At 38.2% G+C, this 18,302-nt stretch overlaps 1 protein-coding gene and 1 long non-coding RNA gene across 6 annotated transcripts in view; both read right to left on the bottom strand.

Moving 5' to 3' along the window:
* The window catches only part of LOC139966182 (uncharacterized), a 40,220-nt gene that overhangs the window by 4,221 nt on the left and 17,697 nt on the right, over window positions 1–18,302 (bottom strand). The window contains exons 13-23 of one of the 2 annotated variants that reach the window (XM_071968960.1): window positions 18,229–18,300; window positions 17,378–17,446; window positions 15,347–15,418; window positions 14,308–14,457; window positions 13,376–13,444; window positions 11,533–11,601; window positions 10,066–10,137; window positions 4,234–4,290; window positions 3,592–3,764; window positions 1,409–3,072; window positions 500–626 (exon numbers count right to left, since the gene is read on the bottom strand). In XM_071968960.1, coding sequence (XP_071825061.1) covers window positions 500–626; window positions 1,409–3,072; window positions 3,592–3,764; window positions 4,234–4,290; window positions 10,066–10,137; window positions 11,533–11,601; window positions 13,376–13,444; window positions 14,308–14,457; window positions 15,347–15,418; window positions 17,378–17,446; window positions 18,229–18,300 — 2,594 coding nt within the window. The remainder of the gene's footprint in view (window positions 1–499; window positions 627–1,408; window positions 3,073–3,591; window positions 3,765–4,233; window positions 4,291–10,065; window positions 10,138–11,532; window positions 11,602–13,375; window positions 13,445–14,307; window positions 14,458–15,346; window positions 15,419–17,377; window positions 17,447–18,228; window positions 18,301–18,302) is intronic. The other variant, XM_071968961.1, reaches the window with a different exon arrangement.
* LOC139966186 (uncharacterized) lies at window positions 4,797–9,257 on the bottom strand. Of its 4 annotated transcripts, none has more exons than XR_011792501.1 (3): window positions 7,752–9,257; window positions 6,733–6,947; window positions 4,797–6,014 (listed from the first exon to the last, which is right to left on the bottom strand). It is a non-coding gene; the product is annotated as an uncharacterized lncRNA (long non-coding RNA). The 4 variants fall into 4 exon arrangements; XR_011792502.1 differs by having other exon boundaries at window positions 6,733–6,944; XR_011792503.1 differs by having other exon boundaries at window positions 8,098–9,257.

Here is an 18,302-nt window from a genome sequence, read left to right as displayed (position 1 = left end):
TGCATAGGTCTTTGGAGAGCTTTGGAGCAAAACTTCCAGCTCTTCTTTAGTGCATGATTACCGAATGTGACAAAGAGCAGCAGGATTTGAAATGTTTGTAGAGGAGAGTTTTGGCATGGCAGTGAAGTCAATGCGACTTGCTGATTTCTGCTGGATTAGCAGAAGATTTAGAAAATCGGATCATTTTTAATCCGTGTCGGAATATTTTAATTCGATTCTGTCGTAACTTTAAAGGAATTGTGACTTATGTGGGACGGCAACATAGTTGTTTAATTTTTCTTGGCATTATTCCTTTATATTCGTTAAGTTTTCAAGTTGCCTTCGTCATTTCACAGCAACTCTGGGAGTGAGTACGTGGTGCAATATTTTAAAACTGATTCGTCAACTGCAGGGTTCGATGTGTCAATGCTATTTTACTATTATGTTTTACGTTAGAATGCCTGAAGATCACACACGTAGCTTTTACTATCAAATAATTCATCGTTCAAGTTATTCTCACCTGTTATTATCACTATCACGAGGATATTCAGAAAGATCAGTATAGTAGAGACAGGACCTTCGTAGTTTTCTGGGATTTCATTGGCCGCAACGAGCACGTTGATGAAGATAACTGCTAATGACAGCATCTATAGGAATATTAAAAAGTAAACAATCAACCCTAACTGACTTATGCATGGCCCAAATATTATTCTTAAAAATCATAGGTATTACTCTCAAATAATATGCTAAAGAGTAAACAATTTGTTTTTTAATTCGTGCTCAAACGTGATCAAGGATGTGACTCCAAGCTCGCTCAGATCGACTCCAGAACAAATTTCTTCATTGAAATAAAAATAGCAATCAATACTAGAAACAAATCTAATTGAAATCTCCTCAACGGTATTGGAATATTCAGGAAGGTACTACTAGAACCCTATGTAAGTACTTTTGCAAATAAACTTAAGCAATCTGTAGCAGACTACACATTGGGTGCCATAATGATGACATAAACCGTACTATAATTTGTAATAAAATAGTTATAGGGATGGATTTTGCAAATGTTAAATTTAAAATAGGCCAATTTATATTTTTCAGGATGAACCAGTGTTTGCAGTGGCTTCTGAATCAACTCTGTTCGCATTCAATATATGTATATATATATATATATATATATATATATATATATATATTTATATATACCATATATATATATATATATATATATATATATATATATATATATTTATATATACCATATATATATATCATGGAAGGAGTTCTTTATCACAAAACGTTCGATAAATGTATATCCTTTAAGTGCTTTTCAGGTATTTTATCTCAAAGGAGGAAGAAGGAACAGCGACAGAAAGAAAAGCATTATGTTGGAAAATTCCGCTTCACTAATAAAAAGGGTGTAAAGGAAACTTACTTGAAGTCCCTGTTCATATGAACTCTTCATAGGTCTGTATCGAGCATGCAGTACCAAAAACACCACTGATATACACGTTGTGAGAAGGACAGTCAATCTGTCTTCCCATCCAAACAATGTTATCAGCAAAGTTTGAGAAACTTTTCTTGTAAGTTCAATAACCTCCCAAAACCAGTATTGTTCTTTGTAATTTTCACAGAGGAAAATTAACCATGAAGATGTCGTTGCCTGTAGCCCACAACGGTTGGTCGGTATCCTCAGTAAAGGAGTATTTTCATCAGGCATATCATTGCAAGAATCATCGTCATCATCACCATTACGATTAATATGAAGACCTTCACCATCATCAGCACTGTCAGTTCGTTGTTCCTGATCTATTTCACCCTCTGGCTGCCATCTCTTCCATAGGATATACAGGAGAGTTGCCGGAAAAGCGATGACGTAAACAGCAGTGAAGAAATAAGCAAGGTAATGGTACGGGCCGAGATTGTCGCAACTAATATCAAGATTAGACCTAAGCCGTGTTATGAAGTATCGATTTTGCTCATCCAAGAAAAAGGTTTTACAAGCTCGTGGATAAAGTTGAAAGATAGATGAGCAAACTCCTGGGTAGATGATAAACAAAACGACAATAACAAAGGTGTATGACCTGGATCTTAAGTCCCCAATGGACCACTGAGAGTTGGCAGAGGCAAATCGCTGCCTGTATAACAAAACGACTTTCTTAGCTAGATAATAAGTAGATGGGAGGATAATTATTGCAATTGGAAGCGATATTCCAATGAAAAATTCAATCTTTGGGTCAATTACCAAACGATCATCATAGCATCGAGGTCTCACGAATAATTTCAAGATATTCATCTCCAAAGATGAAATAAAACTGCCAATGATGACCAAAGGTCCAGTCCAGTTAATGTCATGAAAGGAAGTGAATATTTCACCGACAACTTGATAGAAACCGAGTAGAATTTTAATTCGAGAAATTAATACATCTAAGATTGTTCTTCTTTCTTGCAAAACATTGTTTTCCTCCTTCTTCTGCCATAACAACAGTAATAATATCACAACGCAAACTAGAAAGAAAGCGCAAGTTTCCGTTATTAATATTGCCAAGCTAGGGCAACGCATACACACATTCAAAACCGAGTAGTAACCACGTTGGCAGTTGGAACAAAGCCATCCCTTGTAACCCTCTGCGCATGATCCTTCTATGATGTTTCCGTCATCATTGGCACAGCTGTCTTTCCGAGGACATTGAAATATCACTGGAAACGTCTCATTATAACTCGTGTAAGAGTCCAGCAAATGCGTCTCTTGCTTCAGATTAGTAATAAATCGTTCATAATTACTCAAGTTGGCATCTGGAAAGTTCCAGTTCCACGTATAACCTGGTAGAAGGGTTTTGAAGTCGGCGGAACAATTAACGCCATCTTCTTGGCAAAGTGTGCAGGGGCCGTAACGGTCTGTACGTGCATAATCCTCCTTACAAGGGCAGGCTCTGTATCCGGCAAATGTCGATTGGTTGGTCCCTCCTGGACAGACTTCACAGTCTTTAGTTGAAGAACCCCCTCCAGACTTTACATAGGTACCCTTGTTACATTGCTTACATGCCACACCATTATCAACAGACGACAGCTGACCGATGCCATCTTGGTAAAACCCACCTATAATCATTCGAGAAGAAAGAACACAAATTGAAAAAGGAATATTTCAAGTGAGGTTAAATATTAAAATCTCGTTAGTTGTTATTTTCTCCATTCAGTCCAAGTATAGATGTAATCCGAGTTCAAGGACGCGACAACACAATTTTCTGAAGCCTAAAGTGTAATTGATTCAAAACTTGGTAATGGCTCTTAAGTTTTGACTTACTCTAAAGTATCATCATCACAATCACCACCATCACCATCACAAATCCACCGCCATCACTTCAACCACCATCAACATTATCGTCATCATCATTATTATTATTAACTATCAGTGAGTACATTTGTCTTTTCATTTGCATGTTAATAATCTATAGTCTCTCTCTTTCTCTCAGAAAACGGAGTCAAGATCAGGATTTATTTTCTTATAAGCCATAACAGCTATCTATTTAGTTCCACCAAACCGAGATTTCACCATATGGTGTGCGGGTGGTTGGGGTGTGTTTGGATGAAAGTTTTCTTCTATGAACCCATACCTACCAATGGGACATGGTAGACACCCGATTGTTACTCTATTAGCGTATGTACCAGGCCGACAGGCCACACATGTCGTAAGTTTGCAATCAAATCCGCTTCTTTGGAAATAGTCGAAAATCATCACATGATATAGTGGAGCAGGTAGTTCAGGTAAAGACTGCGGATTGACACATTTCCTGTTTAGAGAATTATATGGTATTTAAGTAATAAATGATCGAAAACAAAAATCTCCTACAAATTTTGTATATATGCGCATTATATGATTCATTTCTCCGTGTGGTACCGTTTATATTAAAAATAAATAAGAGAGAGAGAGATATAAGATTAACAAAGGGGGCACATGGCTTTTACAAAGAAGTGTATACCTTAAAGGATGTTATTTTAAAACTGATATCCACAAAAACGAATGTCAGCAACATTTTCGTATCGGCTTTTCCTGTCACGTTATACGTTTGTAAGAAAAGATACGAAAACCAACCTGGATCACTCTTAACTAATGTGATATATGTTAGGTAAAGACTGTGGATTGACACGTTTCCTATTTGAGATCGAAAACTGATATAAGAAATGTATTGGAATCCGGTCAATCACGTTGCATATGTTGTAAATGTGTAAAGTGCTAGCGTTTATCTCAATTAAACTTACATTCGTTCTGCATTGATGGCTTGTGGTAATTCAGACAAAGATGCACAATTCAGAAAGCTGATGAAAAGAATACAAAGTAGATAAAACAAAGGCAGGATAAATTATCGCAAATAATGTTGTTCATACTGTATACAGAGCTTGACGATGTAAAGTATAGTGTTCCGGTGCATGGCTGAAGTTGCATATCTGGTCCATGCAAAACCAGTTTCTGATGCAGCTTTTGCTATGGCGAAGATTTGAAGTGTTCAAATTTAATGATATATTGCAACAACAGTGGGAATCATTTCAATTCAATTGAACAAGATTTTGCTTTTCTTTATATTTTCACTTTACTAGCTCAGGCTTTTTCACAGAGGTAAATTTAAAAAAAAAGGAAGAAGAAAGTCCGCATGTTGATGAAAATTTCAATACATAGAATCTTGACAGCTGAGCAAACATTCCAACGCATCAGATTTAAAGGATATATCAATGACCATATTTAAACATTAATGTATATATATATATATATATATTAACACACATATATATATATATATATATATATATATTGTAACGTTGACCAGTGTCCCCGAAGTCCAGCTGCTTGAACTAATACAAATCTTCAACACATATCAAGACAAAAAAATCGGAGAAGAGGTTGATGACTGGTTGATCGCTTATTTATTGACTTATTACGTTGATCTTTGATTCACTGGCACATGAATTTACCACAGATTATGGCATTGACAGACTTTACAGATAAGCAGTTAATAGAAATGGTACAGGATAATAGGAACTGTCTGTACACTTAAGCAGTAACACAGTTACGCACTTAGGAAGTTACGCAGTTAGGTAGTTACACAGTTACGCAACTACGCACTTACGCAGTTGCGCACTTACGCAGTTACGCACTTACGCAGTTACACTAACTCGTGGACGCATACAAGATATTTTATTGGGACGTACTCACCAACAGGCTTAACCAGTTTATATTACTAAATAAAATATCTCTTTTCGAGATCACAATCGAACCAGTACGTGCACTGAAAACTTAAATTGGTTCACCGACTAACATAACGTTAGTCCATCTGGTGCCTCTCCCGACTAACATAGCCTTAGTCAGTTGCTATACCGACTAATTTATTCCTTAGTCAGTTGGATTTCTTAGTCGGTCATCTTAGTCCGTCAGCTTAGTCGATCAACAATTTCTTAGTCGGTAAATGTATATTAGTCAGTTACATTAGTTGGTGACATTAGTCGGTCTTTACCGACTAATTTATATGAGCCACCGACTAGTTTATAGCAGGTTTTACATTAGTCAGGATGGTGCCTCTCCCGACTAACCTTTCTTAGTCGGTATCGACTGACTTGTTGCACTGACTAGAATCACTGAAAGAATTAAACCGAACTAGTTTCACTGACTAGCATCACTGAAAGAAAAGAGAGCAGAAGAAACACAAATAATGTGTACGTTGGCAGTATTTATTTCTGATAAAACTTCTGATGTCTACAAAGGCTGACTTTCGACAGATAGAGAAGAATCACTGTAAACAAAAATCTGAAAATATGATTTTATTCCAACAAAGTTAAGACAAGTTAATGGATCAAACATGAATTGCAAAAGTATAGCACTGCACAATAATGCAAAGTTGAATCTTGGGCAAGGGTTCCTCATGACTTTCGTTTTAAAGTGGTACCCCAAATCGACACCACTTAAGTCTTCACGAACAAAGAGTGTTTCTCTTAACTACAAATGGCCTCCCACTTGTCTTCAGGAAGCCAAAATCTGCACCATTATTGACCTGTGAACAGAAAATATGATATACGTGTAAGCACAGATACAGATATAGCACATGATAACTCACATTATCATAAACATACATTTACATTAAAATTTTATAACATATTGGGAGGTATACATTTAAATCTAGGTCCCTCAAATTATAAGCCAGGAATAGCAGCTTTACCAAATAATTATTAGCTTTGCACAGCATAACACCAAGTTATTTTTCAAAGCTTAATAATTATGTTAATCATGTTAATAATGATCCCAATAGACCGGGAGTCCAGAGGGTTTGGTTAGCCGGGAAGGTAACCAATTGCCTTGTACATCACAATGTTCACAGTGCATTCCTGTATATGAAACCAGACGACTGGCAAACCGACTGTGGTGGGTGTGGCTGGGAGAGCAATTTTAAAGTCACCTGATAGCTAACCTAGATCAGTTTTCATGGTAACACATCAAAGTAAGTACAATGTGTCAGGTATGGCCCCAAGAGCAACAAATGGCCATTGCCAGTAATTATTGGTGGTGGGATACCCCTGCCAGTGATCTATAATTGACCCCTCAAGGCTGACCTAGGTCAGCTCATGAGGTAACCACTTGAAACCTACTGGAAAATGTTGGTTAGGACTTCAGATACAACTGATGGGCATTGCCAGTAATTTTTATTGGTGGGGTACCCCTGCCAGTAGACCCCCAAAATATCATTAAACAGTTGGGTACAAAGTTAAACTCACTCTTCCATCTTTTTTCTCTATGGTACTTGTTCCTTTGCTTTTTGGACTCTTGGATAAACTCTTTTGTTCTGCAAAGGGTACCAATATATCATCTTAAAACATGTCTTTAAGCCATATATAACACAGTTCTCCTCTTCTGTTGTTGCCTCCACACTGGTGTCGTACATCACAGGAAACCTCACACTTGACTTAGATATTTGGCTTTTCAATTCCTGCTGGAAAAAAGAAACAGCAAAGTATTCATCATTTGAAAAAAAAAAAAAAATTGTCACTGGTCACAAAGTTATGTGAGATTTGCTTCCACTATAGTCTCAAAAAACAATCCCAAAGTGTGAAGCAGACTGCATAAAGCTGAAAATTTGAATGAGAGTGTCATCACCATTGCAACCAGAATCAAATGCCCAGAATACAGAGATAATAAAACATGGGCTAAATCTTTGTTTGTTTTTATGATCTTTAAAAATATAAAATTTTAGAAACAGAAATGCACTGAGCCAACTTATTTATAGGCCTAATCGTTTTTAGTTGTTATTTTGCTTGCTCACATAACAAGCCTGTTTAGACCTAGGCTAGAGGAGCATCAGTACTTTGTTACACTAAGTTTGTCTTTCGGTCGTTTTGATTTTGTCTTACTAGTAGTACTAAAGTACATAATGGACCAGCGAAGACTAGAGAATACCCAGAGTTTTAGCAACTGCGTTAAACTGTATCATCTGATCTATTATTTACGTCAATGAGTTTCATTCAATCTAGGATCAAAAAGAGAAAACTAATTAATCTTAACCTTTAAACTTTGCTACTAAACAGATATGCTTGAATTACAAATAAATGTCAAAAAAACATCACAATCTACGAATCGATGCATATACATATACATAAACAGAATAATTTGAATTCGCGCAAGTGAACCCTGCACTACATTGGACAGAAAAAAACGTGTAATTAGACCAAACTAAACATAGCCTACTAAATTTTCCGTTACTTCTACATAAAATATCAATACAAATACAACAACTTACTCTTTTGGCAGTATACTAAAAGCACATGTTATAATAACTTCAGACTATCAAGCTTTCCTGAGAAAAAACGGTTAATACTTCTTATAGTAAACAAGTCGACCGTGAAGGAATGTCGCAATTGTTTCCTGGGCGTGACCGGAAATTAAATACTAAAAAATGATAAATGAAAAGGTTAAATAGAACTGAAGCGTGCATCCTGACTGCTCGCAACATATAATACCGTTGACTAGCCAACATAATTTGTTCAGCCTACTGTGACTGTACGTTTGAAGGTCTAGCCTTGCTTATTCAATATCACAAAGCCTACCCATTTAGATTCACATGGGAAATTACAGGAAATATTTACCAAATGAGTGTAGACTTCAAATAAACTATTGAGACTTATAGTTCCAGCATTTGTTTGGGAATAAATTAGAAGATTATGTGCCACTGTTCAATCTAGCCCAATACACACATAACACATTGTTAATTGGTGTTTAGAATGCACACTTTAGTGTTGAGAATGCACTGCAGTACCCAGTAGAAGCCTATAGGCTACTCACTGTCATTGCACTTGTGTATTGCGAAACGCCAGCGTGACAACGGTAGCGTTACACTAACCATAATACAGTACTAGTGCCAGTGGCCTAACAATTAACTTTAATTTTACCTTCAAGTTAAAGGAATAACAGGTAGGCCGATGATGGCAGTTAATACCTCCATTCTTCTAAAGACCTTCTTGGGTGATTTACGGTTGAAAGTTGCTTAGAGTGATCGTATGAAACTATGCCAAGTCCAGCAAACTGCCGGCCGTTGCCTCTCGGTTTCCAAATTGAAGTGAATCGAAGCTGGCTTAAAATACATTAGTCCGTCGACACCGACTAAGCTACGATTATGGCGTAAATCGGGTGTCCGTATCGTTCTTAGTCCATGGGTTAAAATACCTTAGTCCGTCGCCACCGACTAAGCTGCGATTATATTTTCCTTAGTCAGTGTAAACTGACTAAGAAGCAGCGATGAAACGAAGATTTTTGCTAGTCCGTGTGCATTGACTAACGTTACAGGCTAATTTAACGTTAGTCCGTGGCAATATTGACTAGTTTATTTTTTCAGTGTGGGTAAAAGTATTTACAGATGAAGGATAATACTAGCGTTTGTTGACACTAGTCGTTCTCACTACTTGCTTTGCTTAAGAAAACACAAAAGATATAAAAAACCAAACGCCCACATGAAACACACGGTATAGCGTTTGTGAGCCTCCTAGTGAAGTCGAAATTACAATTATCGAACCCCCTATAGAATGTGACAACAAATATGACGTCCTAAAAATACACCCTAGTTTCTTGCTACTTCAATGCACTTAGCGCAACGATAATTTTCTTACAATTCCCTAGGTGTACGAAAAATAACCCCCGTCACCCCAAAGATACCCGATTAAATCTTTCCTAAGACAAACAATTAAACCTAGAAGTCATGCCAAGCACATAATCGTGTGATAGAACAAAAATATACCAGTGAAGTGGTAGCAACTTACAGAAAATAGGCGTTCCCTCGGTTCTCTCTCTGTCAGAGGCCAATCTCGGAATACCTCGTGAGCGTGGTGAGCTCAAACTAATAAAACAATCTGCGCTATCACTAACATGGGAAACATCTCAAAATTCGGGTGCTGATTCAGCAAAGTTTACAAACAAAACAGGGGTACGATTTTCATTGGCTGTCCCCACTTGCAACCCGCAAAGGCTCTACACATATTTTTAGAGAGAGGCCATCGACGGGTAGAACCGAGGGAACGCTCATTCTACAACGATAATATTATAATAACAATTTACTTAAAGGGATACATTTCCGTTACACTATATATATATATATATATATATATATATATATATATATATATATATATATATATATATATATATATATATATATATATATACGTACTATATGTACCTTAGGTCGACAGTTTATGGTAAAAACGTGTACCTTAGGTCGACAGTGTACCTTAGGTCGACATTTCAGTGTCGATTGAATTTAGTGTGTAAGTCAATGTAAATGTCTACCTAAGGTATGATCCAGAGTAATATATATATATATATATATATATATATATATATATATCAAATTATATCACAAATTAGATTAAGTGATTGGAAGTAAAACAGCAAAAGTTTGTTTTTTTGCAGAGTTTAGAGCAAAACCAGCTCTTCTGCAGTGCATGAGCACCGAAAGTCGCATTGACTTCACTGCCATGCCGACACCCTTCATTATAAAAAATTTAAATTCCTGCTACTACTCGTCATACATGAAATATATTTACATTCTGTACTATACTTACATCAAAGATTCATTGCTAACCCCTGTGACAAATTCGTTGGAAAGATTCCTGATATTGTTTCCATAGAGATGCCTACAAAAGAGAATATTGTTATTCAGGAACACAATTTCAACCTTCGTTTGCCGCAAAATTTTATAAACTGCTGTAATATTTTATTTTGCAAAAGGTATCTAGTTTTGAGGTACAAATAATGATGTTCATACTTCACGAAAATGGCATGCCCACGAAAGGCAGCCGGGTGTAAAACGGCTAGCAGGGAGATGTTTTACATTCAGTCGGTAGCTCTTTTAGGAAGCTTCTCGCCGGGCGATTTAAAAATTACTCCTCCACACCTTTGGTATCCTGGGCACGCGACTGCTTTTTAGCCGTTTGTATTGTCATGCATTTTTTTTGTCGCACTCTATAGTGTTTCATATAGTTAATATGCGTAATTTTGTGCATATCATTTAACATTTAATTTGGAAATAAGAAACATTTACACGACAAATTGAGGAATAGTTACCGTAACCCTGAATTTTTATTTTAAGTTAATTTGCAAATCACCGGTGATATAAACGTCTTACTTTCATACTCTTTACTAAAGGCAAACTTATATAAGAGCGAGCGCTTTGAGAGCACCGAAACTTACAACATCTTAATTGCTTTCTTCTTATATTATTGAAGACGTTACTGTAATGAGTAAATATTTCCCAGTACAGTATTATTAACAAAAAGTCAAGTGAAAGCTGCATACACCTGTTGTTCAAATACCCAACTTCCAGTTCGCGTTCATAGACGAGGGGTCGCGTTCGTTACAAACATTTCTAAATCATAAAAACGATCTCAAGATGGTTGATGGCCTTTGATGTTCGTTAAGCAAAGATTCATCTTTCCATCTGTATGATGCCAAAACTACAAAAATGCTCAATCACCAAACGTTATCGGAAATTCCATCTATATGATTCGAAACAAACTGATTATTAGATGGATATAGTTGCCAGGACCATGCCCTCCAACTTTGTGAATAATGCGCTGCTCAATGGATAGGGGGCAGGTTCTTGCATTTCCATTGTACGTGTGAATCATGCGCTGCTCAATGGATAGTTGCATGGGTCATACCCTTCCATTGTGTGAATAATGAGCTGCTCATTGGATAGTTGCCAGGATCATGCCCTTCTACATTGTGAATAATGCCCTGCTCAATGGATAGTTGGCAGCATCATGCCTTTCTACTGTGTGAACAATGCGCTGCTCAATGGATAGTTGCCAGGATCATGCCCTTCCACTGTGTGAAACCTGCTCTGCTCAATATTTCAATACAAATACCATGACATTGCTTGTACCTAATAACAACATTGCAACACTTGTTTAAGAAAATAAAGTAAAAGCTCATGATGGGAATAACGAGAAATGTTGTTTAAATCAAATTGATATCCGAAGTACTTATCATGGGCAAAATAGAATGTTTCCCAAATAACCCGAACTTACACTTCTTTTATCATGTCCCCAGTGAACGGATTGTCAATTATTTCTACAAGCTGGTTTGCAAACAAGTATCTGTATAAATGAGAAGGACACATAGGATAATTATCTATTGCACATACCAGCTGAAGGGAATCACTATACATTTTATCCGTTTTTTCGTATTAGTTTAAGCAGCAAGAAGCATAGCCTTTCATATGGCGGTCAAATTGTATTGATAAATCACGGTTAACAATTGTATTCTGTGAGAATTCCATTAAACGTGAAAACCACTGTCATAGCGGCGGGCGGGCCGCGTGATTTTTTTCCCCAGGATGGTTGTGGGTAATTAACATAAAGTAGGCGTGCCGCTATACTGGCAAATATCGTCAAAAAGGAAAGGTAAATAGCGCCATTCTAATTGTGCTCCTATGGCAACAGAGGTTATTTACCATAGTGTTCGCACGTGAATTGATATAACACTGGAAACATCTAGGCCGTGTACGTACACGTGTGAAAAGACCATACAAGATCATTTCACCGCAAAAGGCTAGGGTTACCAGTGATGGAATTTCTTACGTTTTCTATAAACTGACTTACAGGAACCTTATCTTTGGTTTGAAATTACATCTTTGACATACTTAACAATATCTGCTTAGTTACAATAACTACTTGGCCGTAAAGTTGGCCTTTGTCAGCTTTGGGGCATTTCGAATTCTTTTTAGCCTGAGGATTGAGGACCGGTGTTATTTGTTGCATAAGGACTTTCCTTACGTTCTAAAGCAAGTACCAAAGAATCATCAGTTTTTGTTCCTGTCTTTGTTCCTGCCCATATCCATACGATGCCCATATCCAGTCGACGTACGTGTGATTCGCACTAGCCTTATAATAAGTCATATAGGCTAGGCTAGTACAGTGCTTTTTACGTGCCAAGAAAAACGGACACGGACCAAAGGCCAACAAAACCAAAAACAAACCCAGTCTGCAAAACAACAACCGAAACCCATCAACCTCTCACCAACGCAGCGCTCAACGCGACGCGAAAAGGACACGGACCCAAAGGCCAACAGAAGCAAAACAGGCAAAACACCACAAACAGGCCCCAAAAAGCCAACCACAAAGAGAAAAAAACAAAACCAACCTATATTATGTAACAACCACACATCCCCCGCACCTACCAACTAACTCACTCCAAATTTCATCCGGGGAACGCCGTCCCAATAGTAGACGACAGGCTAGTACAGTGCATGCACCGTGATATCCAAGTTTTGTGTGATGTACGAAGCATGGTACGGTATTTGTAACAACAGCAGTACAGTATTTATGTAGCAGTAATGTATTTGTAACAATAGTACAGTGCATAGGTCATACCAAACTTTCCTGAAGTAGGCCTACTGCACATGTGCACTGATTGAGACACGCCTCCTTTATGGTAATTACCCACAACCATCCTGGGGAAAAAAATCACGCGGGCGGGCCAGATGCCACAAAATTAGAAGGACAGTGGGATACGTGACTTTGACCTGAGGGTACAAACCGCAGAACTACCTCAAAAATGCCCGACCAAATGGACCCTCTGAGCATAATTGTGTAACACGAATTCCAGTATCTGAATGTTTTTCAACACACCAACACTTTTCATTCGTGCTTGTTCCCCTACTGTTGCGCTAAGAACCTCAAACGGCCACTTGCTCGTACGATTTTCATTACCAAAAAGTTGTACCATTTCGTTAACTTAAAAAATGGGTACTTTTGATGTTTCTCACAAAACTGATCGAGGGAGTATAGGAGGGGTAGATTAGGGGGTGATTTGAAACCAGGTTCTGCCACCTTTGGCTACGATAAATACATGAAGGGGAAAATGACTTACATCGATTCCAGTTTTGGCCCATTAAAGTCTCCTCCGTGTACAGTATGAATGCTGTTGTCCGACAAATAACTGCAAAAGAAAGCAGAGTCGCAGAAGAGTGCAGCCATTTTTTAACTGTCTTTTAATCGAGTCGATTTGGTTAATAAAATAATTTTGTAAAAATATCATAAATGCGACGACGGGGGCAATGGACCTTCTACCAGCCGTCATTCATTGATCGATGGCGTTACAATATGTGCAGGGAGGGGGAGGTGGAGGGGAGGGGAAGGGGAGGGGGAGGTGGGAGTTGGAGGACCCATTGTAAATTCTACTGTTATTTTGTGCTTATCGTATCGCATTTGTCGAATTCAGTTCTGGGACAAGATACAAATACATTGATAAGTTAACAACACTTTAAATGCAATGAACCTCGTAACTGAGGCGTATATGAAAAGGAAATTGATGCAAGTAAGAATGGGTAGATCCAGACTTAACTTTGGGCGTGGGTGGCTCTGGGCTCGTTTAAACCGACTTTTTATGTGTAGGTACCATGAAATAGGCCTAACTTGACATAATGTAGTGACTTTTTTGGCATTCTTTGAGTCATCAACATTCTTTTTCATGCTTGGATGTGGAAAAGCTGCAGGATTGAAGGTGATTTAAGGCAATTTAGATGGGTTGGGAGCACTGTGCTATAACATCAAACTCTTCTAGCTCAAAATTTAAAATGTTCATGGCGGCAAAAAGAAAATGTGTTGTGATAGCCCAAACCATCATCTATCTTATGGTGGGTATAGGACATGTCAGTTGAAAACTCCTATCTATACTCTAGCGGCCTTGAAAAGTGACGAATTTGGCGTGTATGCCGAGGGAGCAAATAATTGTGTTACACCTGTGAGGGTTCTGGAATCCAGCCGTGAGTGCATTGAGACTGGATGATCTGATATACTCACACTGAGCGTAAGTTGATGAGATTATCAAAAGATCCACTATTGATTGATGTCAAACGATTCGATTGCAGGAAGAGAATGGTGAATTGCATGGTTTCATTTGCCTTGATGATTGCGGTTGGAAATTCTGTAAGTTGATTGTCTGCTAAGTCCCTGAATTGTAAAGTAATTATAAACATCTTCTTGATAACAGATTGTGATATTTAACCGATCTTTTCAAATACAAATATATTTCTTGTGAAGGGGTGAATAGTTAATTAAGTTGATAAGTTTAGTAATGATTGGTAAATGATGTAAATGTTCAGTAAAAACGATACAATGTTATTATATAATACAATGTGTCTATAACGAATGACTGAATTAATGATTACATGTAGGACCTACCATTGGTGTAACAAGATGTACCAATAAGCGATACAGGTTCTACATCTGATGATTAATCTGACAGAACTACACCGTCCAGTGAACTCATGGCTAATATCATCACGTCCGTGCTTATGTGGTGTCAATCCCGGGACTTAATGCCTAGTTTTCAAATGGACATAAAAACTAAAGAGGTCTGATCGTGCTCGTGACGGCACTCGCCAGGGAATATAGAGCCCATATTAAAACCAACCAACTGTATCCACTGTCAAGCCCAGTCCCCTTATATTGAGACTTATGATCATAACGGTATTTTGTCCAGTGAGGTATCATGGAGTCACTAGTTGAGTAATCGACTGTGAACTGTGCATCTGAGCTCAAAAGAATATGTACTATGTACTACTAAATGTAGTACTATGTGCTACTAAAAATGAATCTAAGAGACTGACTTCGTTCAGCTTACGGCTTTGATAAGCCAATGATGGCTTCTTCGCGAGCTTCTGACAAAATAAATACAAAACATACATGTATACGCTTCACATTTTCACAGGTTAAAGACGGTTTATTCAATCATTGCTTTACTCCATTGACACACTAGTTGTGGACTGGAAAGTGCGTGATCAAAATTCCAGTAGAGAAAAAATTGGTAAAAGAAATCGAAATGAATTGAGTAGCTTACAATGCCTCGTATATTGTAGTGTTTTCAAAGAGGTCTTCTGGTAAGCTTGATATATGATTCCCAGATAACGACCTTGAAGGGAGACAGAGAAAAAACAAAACGTTAAAACGTGACTAGAGAGAATAGCGGTTAAAAAAGTTGTATGAGATTACCTTTCTCACTCTTAGCGGCATTCACGACTTTTTGGTTCGTATCGTACTTCAAAGTCACCACTGGCAGCATTGACTTCCAGTGGCAGGGAGGGGTGGGGTTTAGATGTGGACAAGTCGAGGAACACGCTAACATGCAGTTGTTTGCATACGGTTGATATGCAGTAGACTATGAACAATCTTAAAAGTATCCGATACTCCACAACCAACCAGTCATTTAAACAGTTCAATTGTTTTTGTATGTAGGTGGGCAACCTACGGCCCGCGGGCCACATGCGGCCCGCCAGTGATTTTTTGCGGCGCGTGAGATGTCTTAAGAAAAAAATAAATCTATTTTACATCATCACAAAAAATGAGCTAGCTGCTTAGAATTTAACGGCACTAATGATGCTGTCAGGTAGGCCTATTATCCCCATCAATTATCAAATGTACTGTATTGACATTATGTTTTTGTGAATACAGATTAAGTACACACACCTATTGCTTGAAAGTCCTCGGAAACCAAGGTTTAAAATCAACAGCCCAGTCAATTTTTCACTCCTTATATCTGGCCCATTCATTCAAAAAGGTTGCTCACCCCTGGTTTAGACTTATTTAATGTTGCCATTGTTTGAATAAGTTCGTTCCTACGCATTCTTAGTAGGAACTGTTTTTGGTAGGGGTGGGGGTGAGTAGGAGACTATTTTATTCGTCTAGTGACACACTCATAGGAGTCAATAACAGGTGTATGATACGGAATTGCGCAGTGTTGAGAAATGTCTGTCTGCTTTGTACGTTTTCAGTCAAGGCTTTTGAACGACCAAAAAGCCAAGGAAGGATTTAGCATTTTATAAAGGAGACATGTAGCTCAGGGGCCCGGTCGCTGATATTGACTCCCATATAGCATGAGGAGAGTGTTGGGGGGGGGGCATATAGCATGAGGAGAGTGTTGGGGGGAATATAGCATGAGGAGAGTGTTGGGGGGGGGGGGGCTCATATAGCATGAGGAGAGCGTTGGGGGCATATAGCATGAGGAGAGTGTTGGGGGCCCATATACAGTAGCATGAGGAGAGTGTTGGGGGCCCATATAGCACGAGGAGAGTGTTGGGGGGGGGGCGTATAGCATGAGGAGAGAGTTGTGGGCGGCAAAATCGAGGCCTCAATTGGTGCATTCTTAGGTATATTTAGAATAGAAATTACGTCCATTATCAGGTCTAAACGCCAGGTTGTATTACTTTTTACAATTTTGTGTGGGACTTAAGTGTGTACAAAATTGCAGTACACTGCAAAAATGCAACAAAATCACTTACAGCTGAAGGATGAAAAAAATCAGGAACTATATTTTAAATTGAATGCAACCACTATTTTGCTCTTAAAGTTCCACTCTTTATTCGAGAAAAAATTCTCCATTTTTGTAGCTATACAAGTAGGGCACTTTGAGTAAGGAAAAAAAACGAAAATAATGGTTGTCGGGGGAAGGACCAACTACCAAACGCGTGCCTAAAACGTTAGGGAGGGAGTATGCCGGGCCCCCCACAATCACCCGATATTCGGGTGGGGGGAAACTTTCAGTAGAGAAATATTATGCAATAAGACAAGGAAGAATAGCACCACTCCTCCGGGCCAAGGACGCCCTTCCGTAAAGTTTCCTGCCGTTACTAGATCAGCCAGAGATTTAGAACTTGCTCCCTGCCCCCTTAAACTTTTAATATCATGTGCACGTCACTGCCAACTATGCCACGTTTTTTTATCTTTTGCTGTCAGATTTGAGAAGTCTTGTCCCGATCTCTGAACATGAGTATGGATATGAAAGATTGTGGATCCTGATAATAAATGAAGGAGGAAATAGCTTTACATGGTTAAGAGGGATATGTTACGAATTGAAAGTGATCCTTTTACTCACAATATTCCGATCGACATCCCACGAAATAATCTTTCAGGAACTGAAATAATCTGGTTTCGCCGGAAAAAGCTGTTCGAGGAAAGAATCAGTAAGAAAGAAAGAAACATAACACACGTAACATGACAAAAGTCTTTCGATTGTTGAGCTGGAGAGTGGTATATTTTGTAATGTATATAGATAACCTGTGTACACACAAAGAGGAGATCGTGCCGTGATATGGGAAGATTTCTTGATGGGTACATTACATTCGCTACATCTTCCGATCCGAGGTACGGCTTAAGATTCAATTCATGTCAGAACTTGCTTACATTAGTAAAATAATATACAAAAGAATGTACGAAAGATTTATCTATGCAACGCCTTCGATGTCTTTACATCGAAGCGAAGCGAGAGGCAGAGTCTCACACAACCTTCTTCCACCAACCTCTTCGACCGGAATATGCCTTGAACATCACCATCTATGCACATCTCGAGTTATTGAGGTGGCCATCTTACTTCACGTTAATTAATGTAATTTTTATATTTGTTTATTTTTCTTGACGAAAATGTATTGCGCAAATTGCAGCCTTTTAAATCGCAAAGTTATTCTCTGGGGACACGACACATTCTCCAGTACTTCCTCTCTCGGACGGATCATCATCCGGCCGTACTCATATTTCTTTGCAATACGTATACTCCTAACAAATCTAAGTAGATAATTCGTTAATGGAGAAACCTACAAGTGAAAGGTAGATTTTCAAATCCGTACTATTAAAACTACTGAAATACAAAGCTATAGTTTCACTGGTTAAAGCTTTAACGATGTGTTGGTATACTTCTTTAAGGCTTCCATTTGTCATTTGAACACTTACATCTCTGCTAATTTAGATTGGTTGTAGAACAGGCTCTCAGGGATCACCTCCAATTTTTCACCTTCAAATGCTCT

This window comes from Apostichopus japonicus, chromosome 4 (genome assembly GCF_037975245.1).
Source record: "Apostichopus japonicus isolate 1M-3 chromosome 4, ASM3797524v1, whole genome shotgun sequence".
Lineage (NCBI taxonomy): Eukaryota > Metazoa > Echinodermata > Holothuroidea > Aspidochirotida > Stichopodidae > Apostichopus > Apostichopus japonicus.
This window is presented reverse-complemented; position numbering and strand designations above follow the sequence as displayed.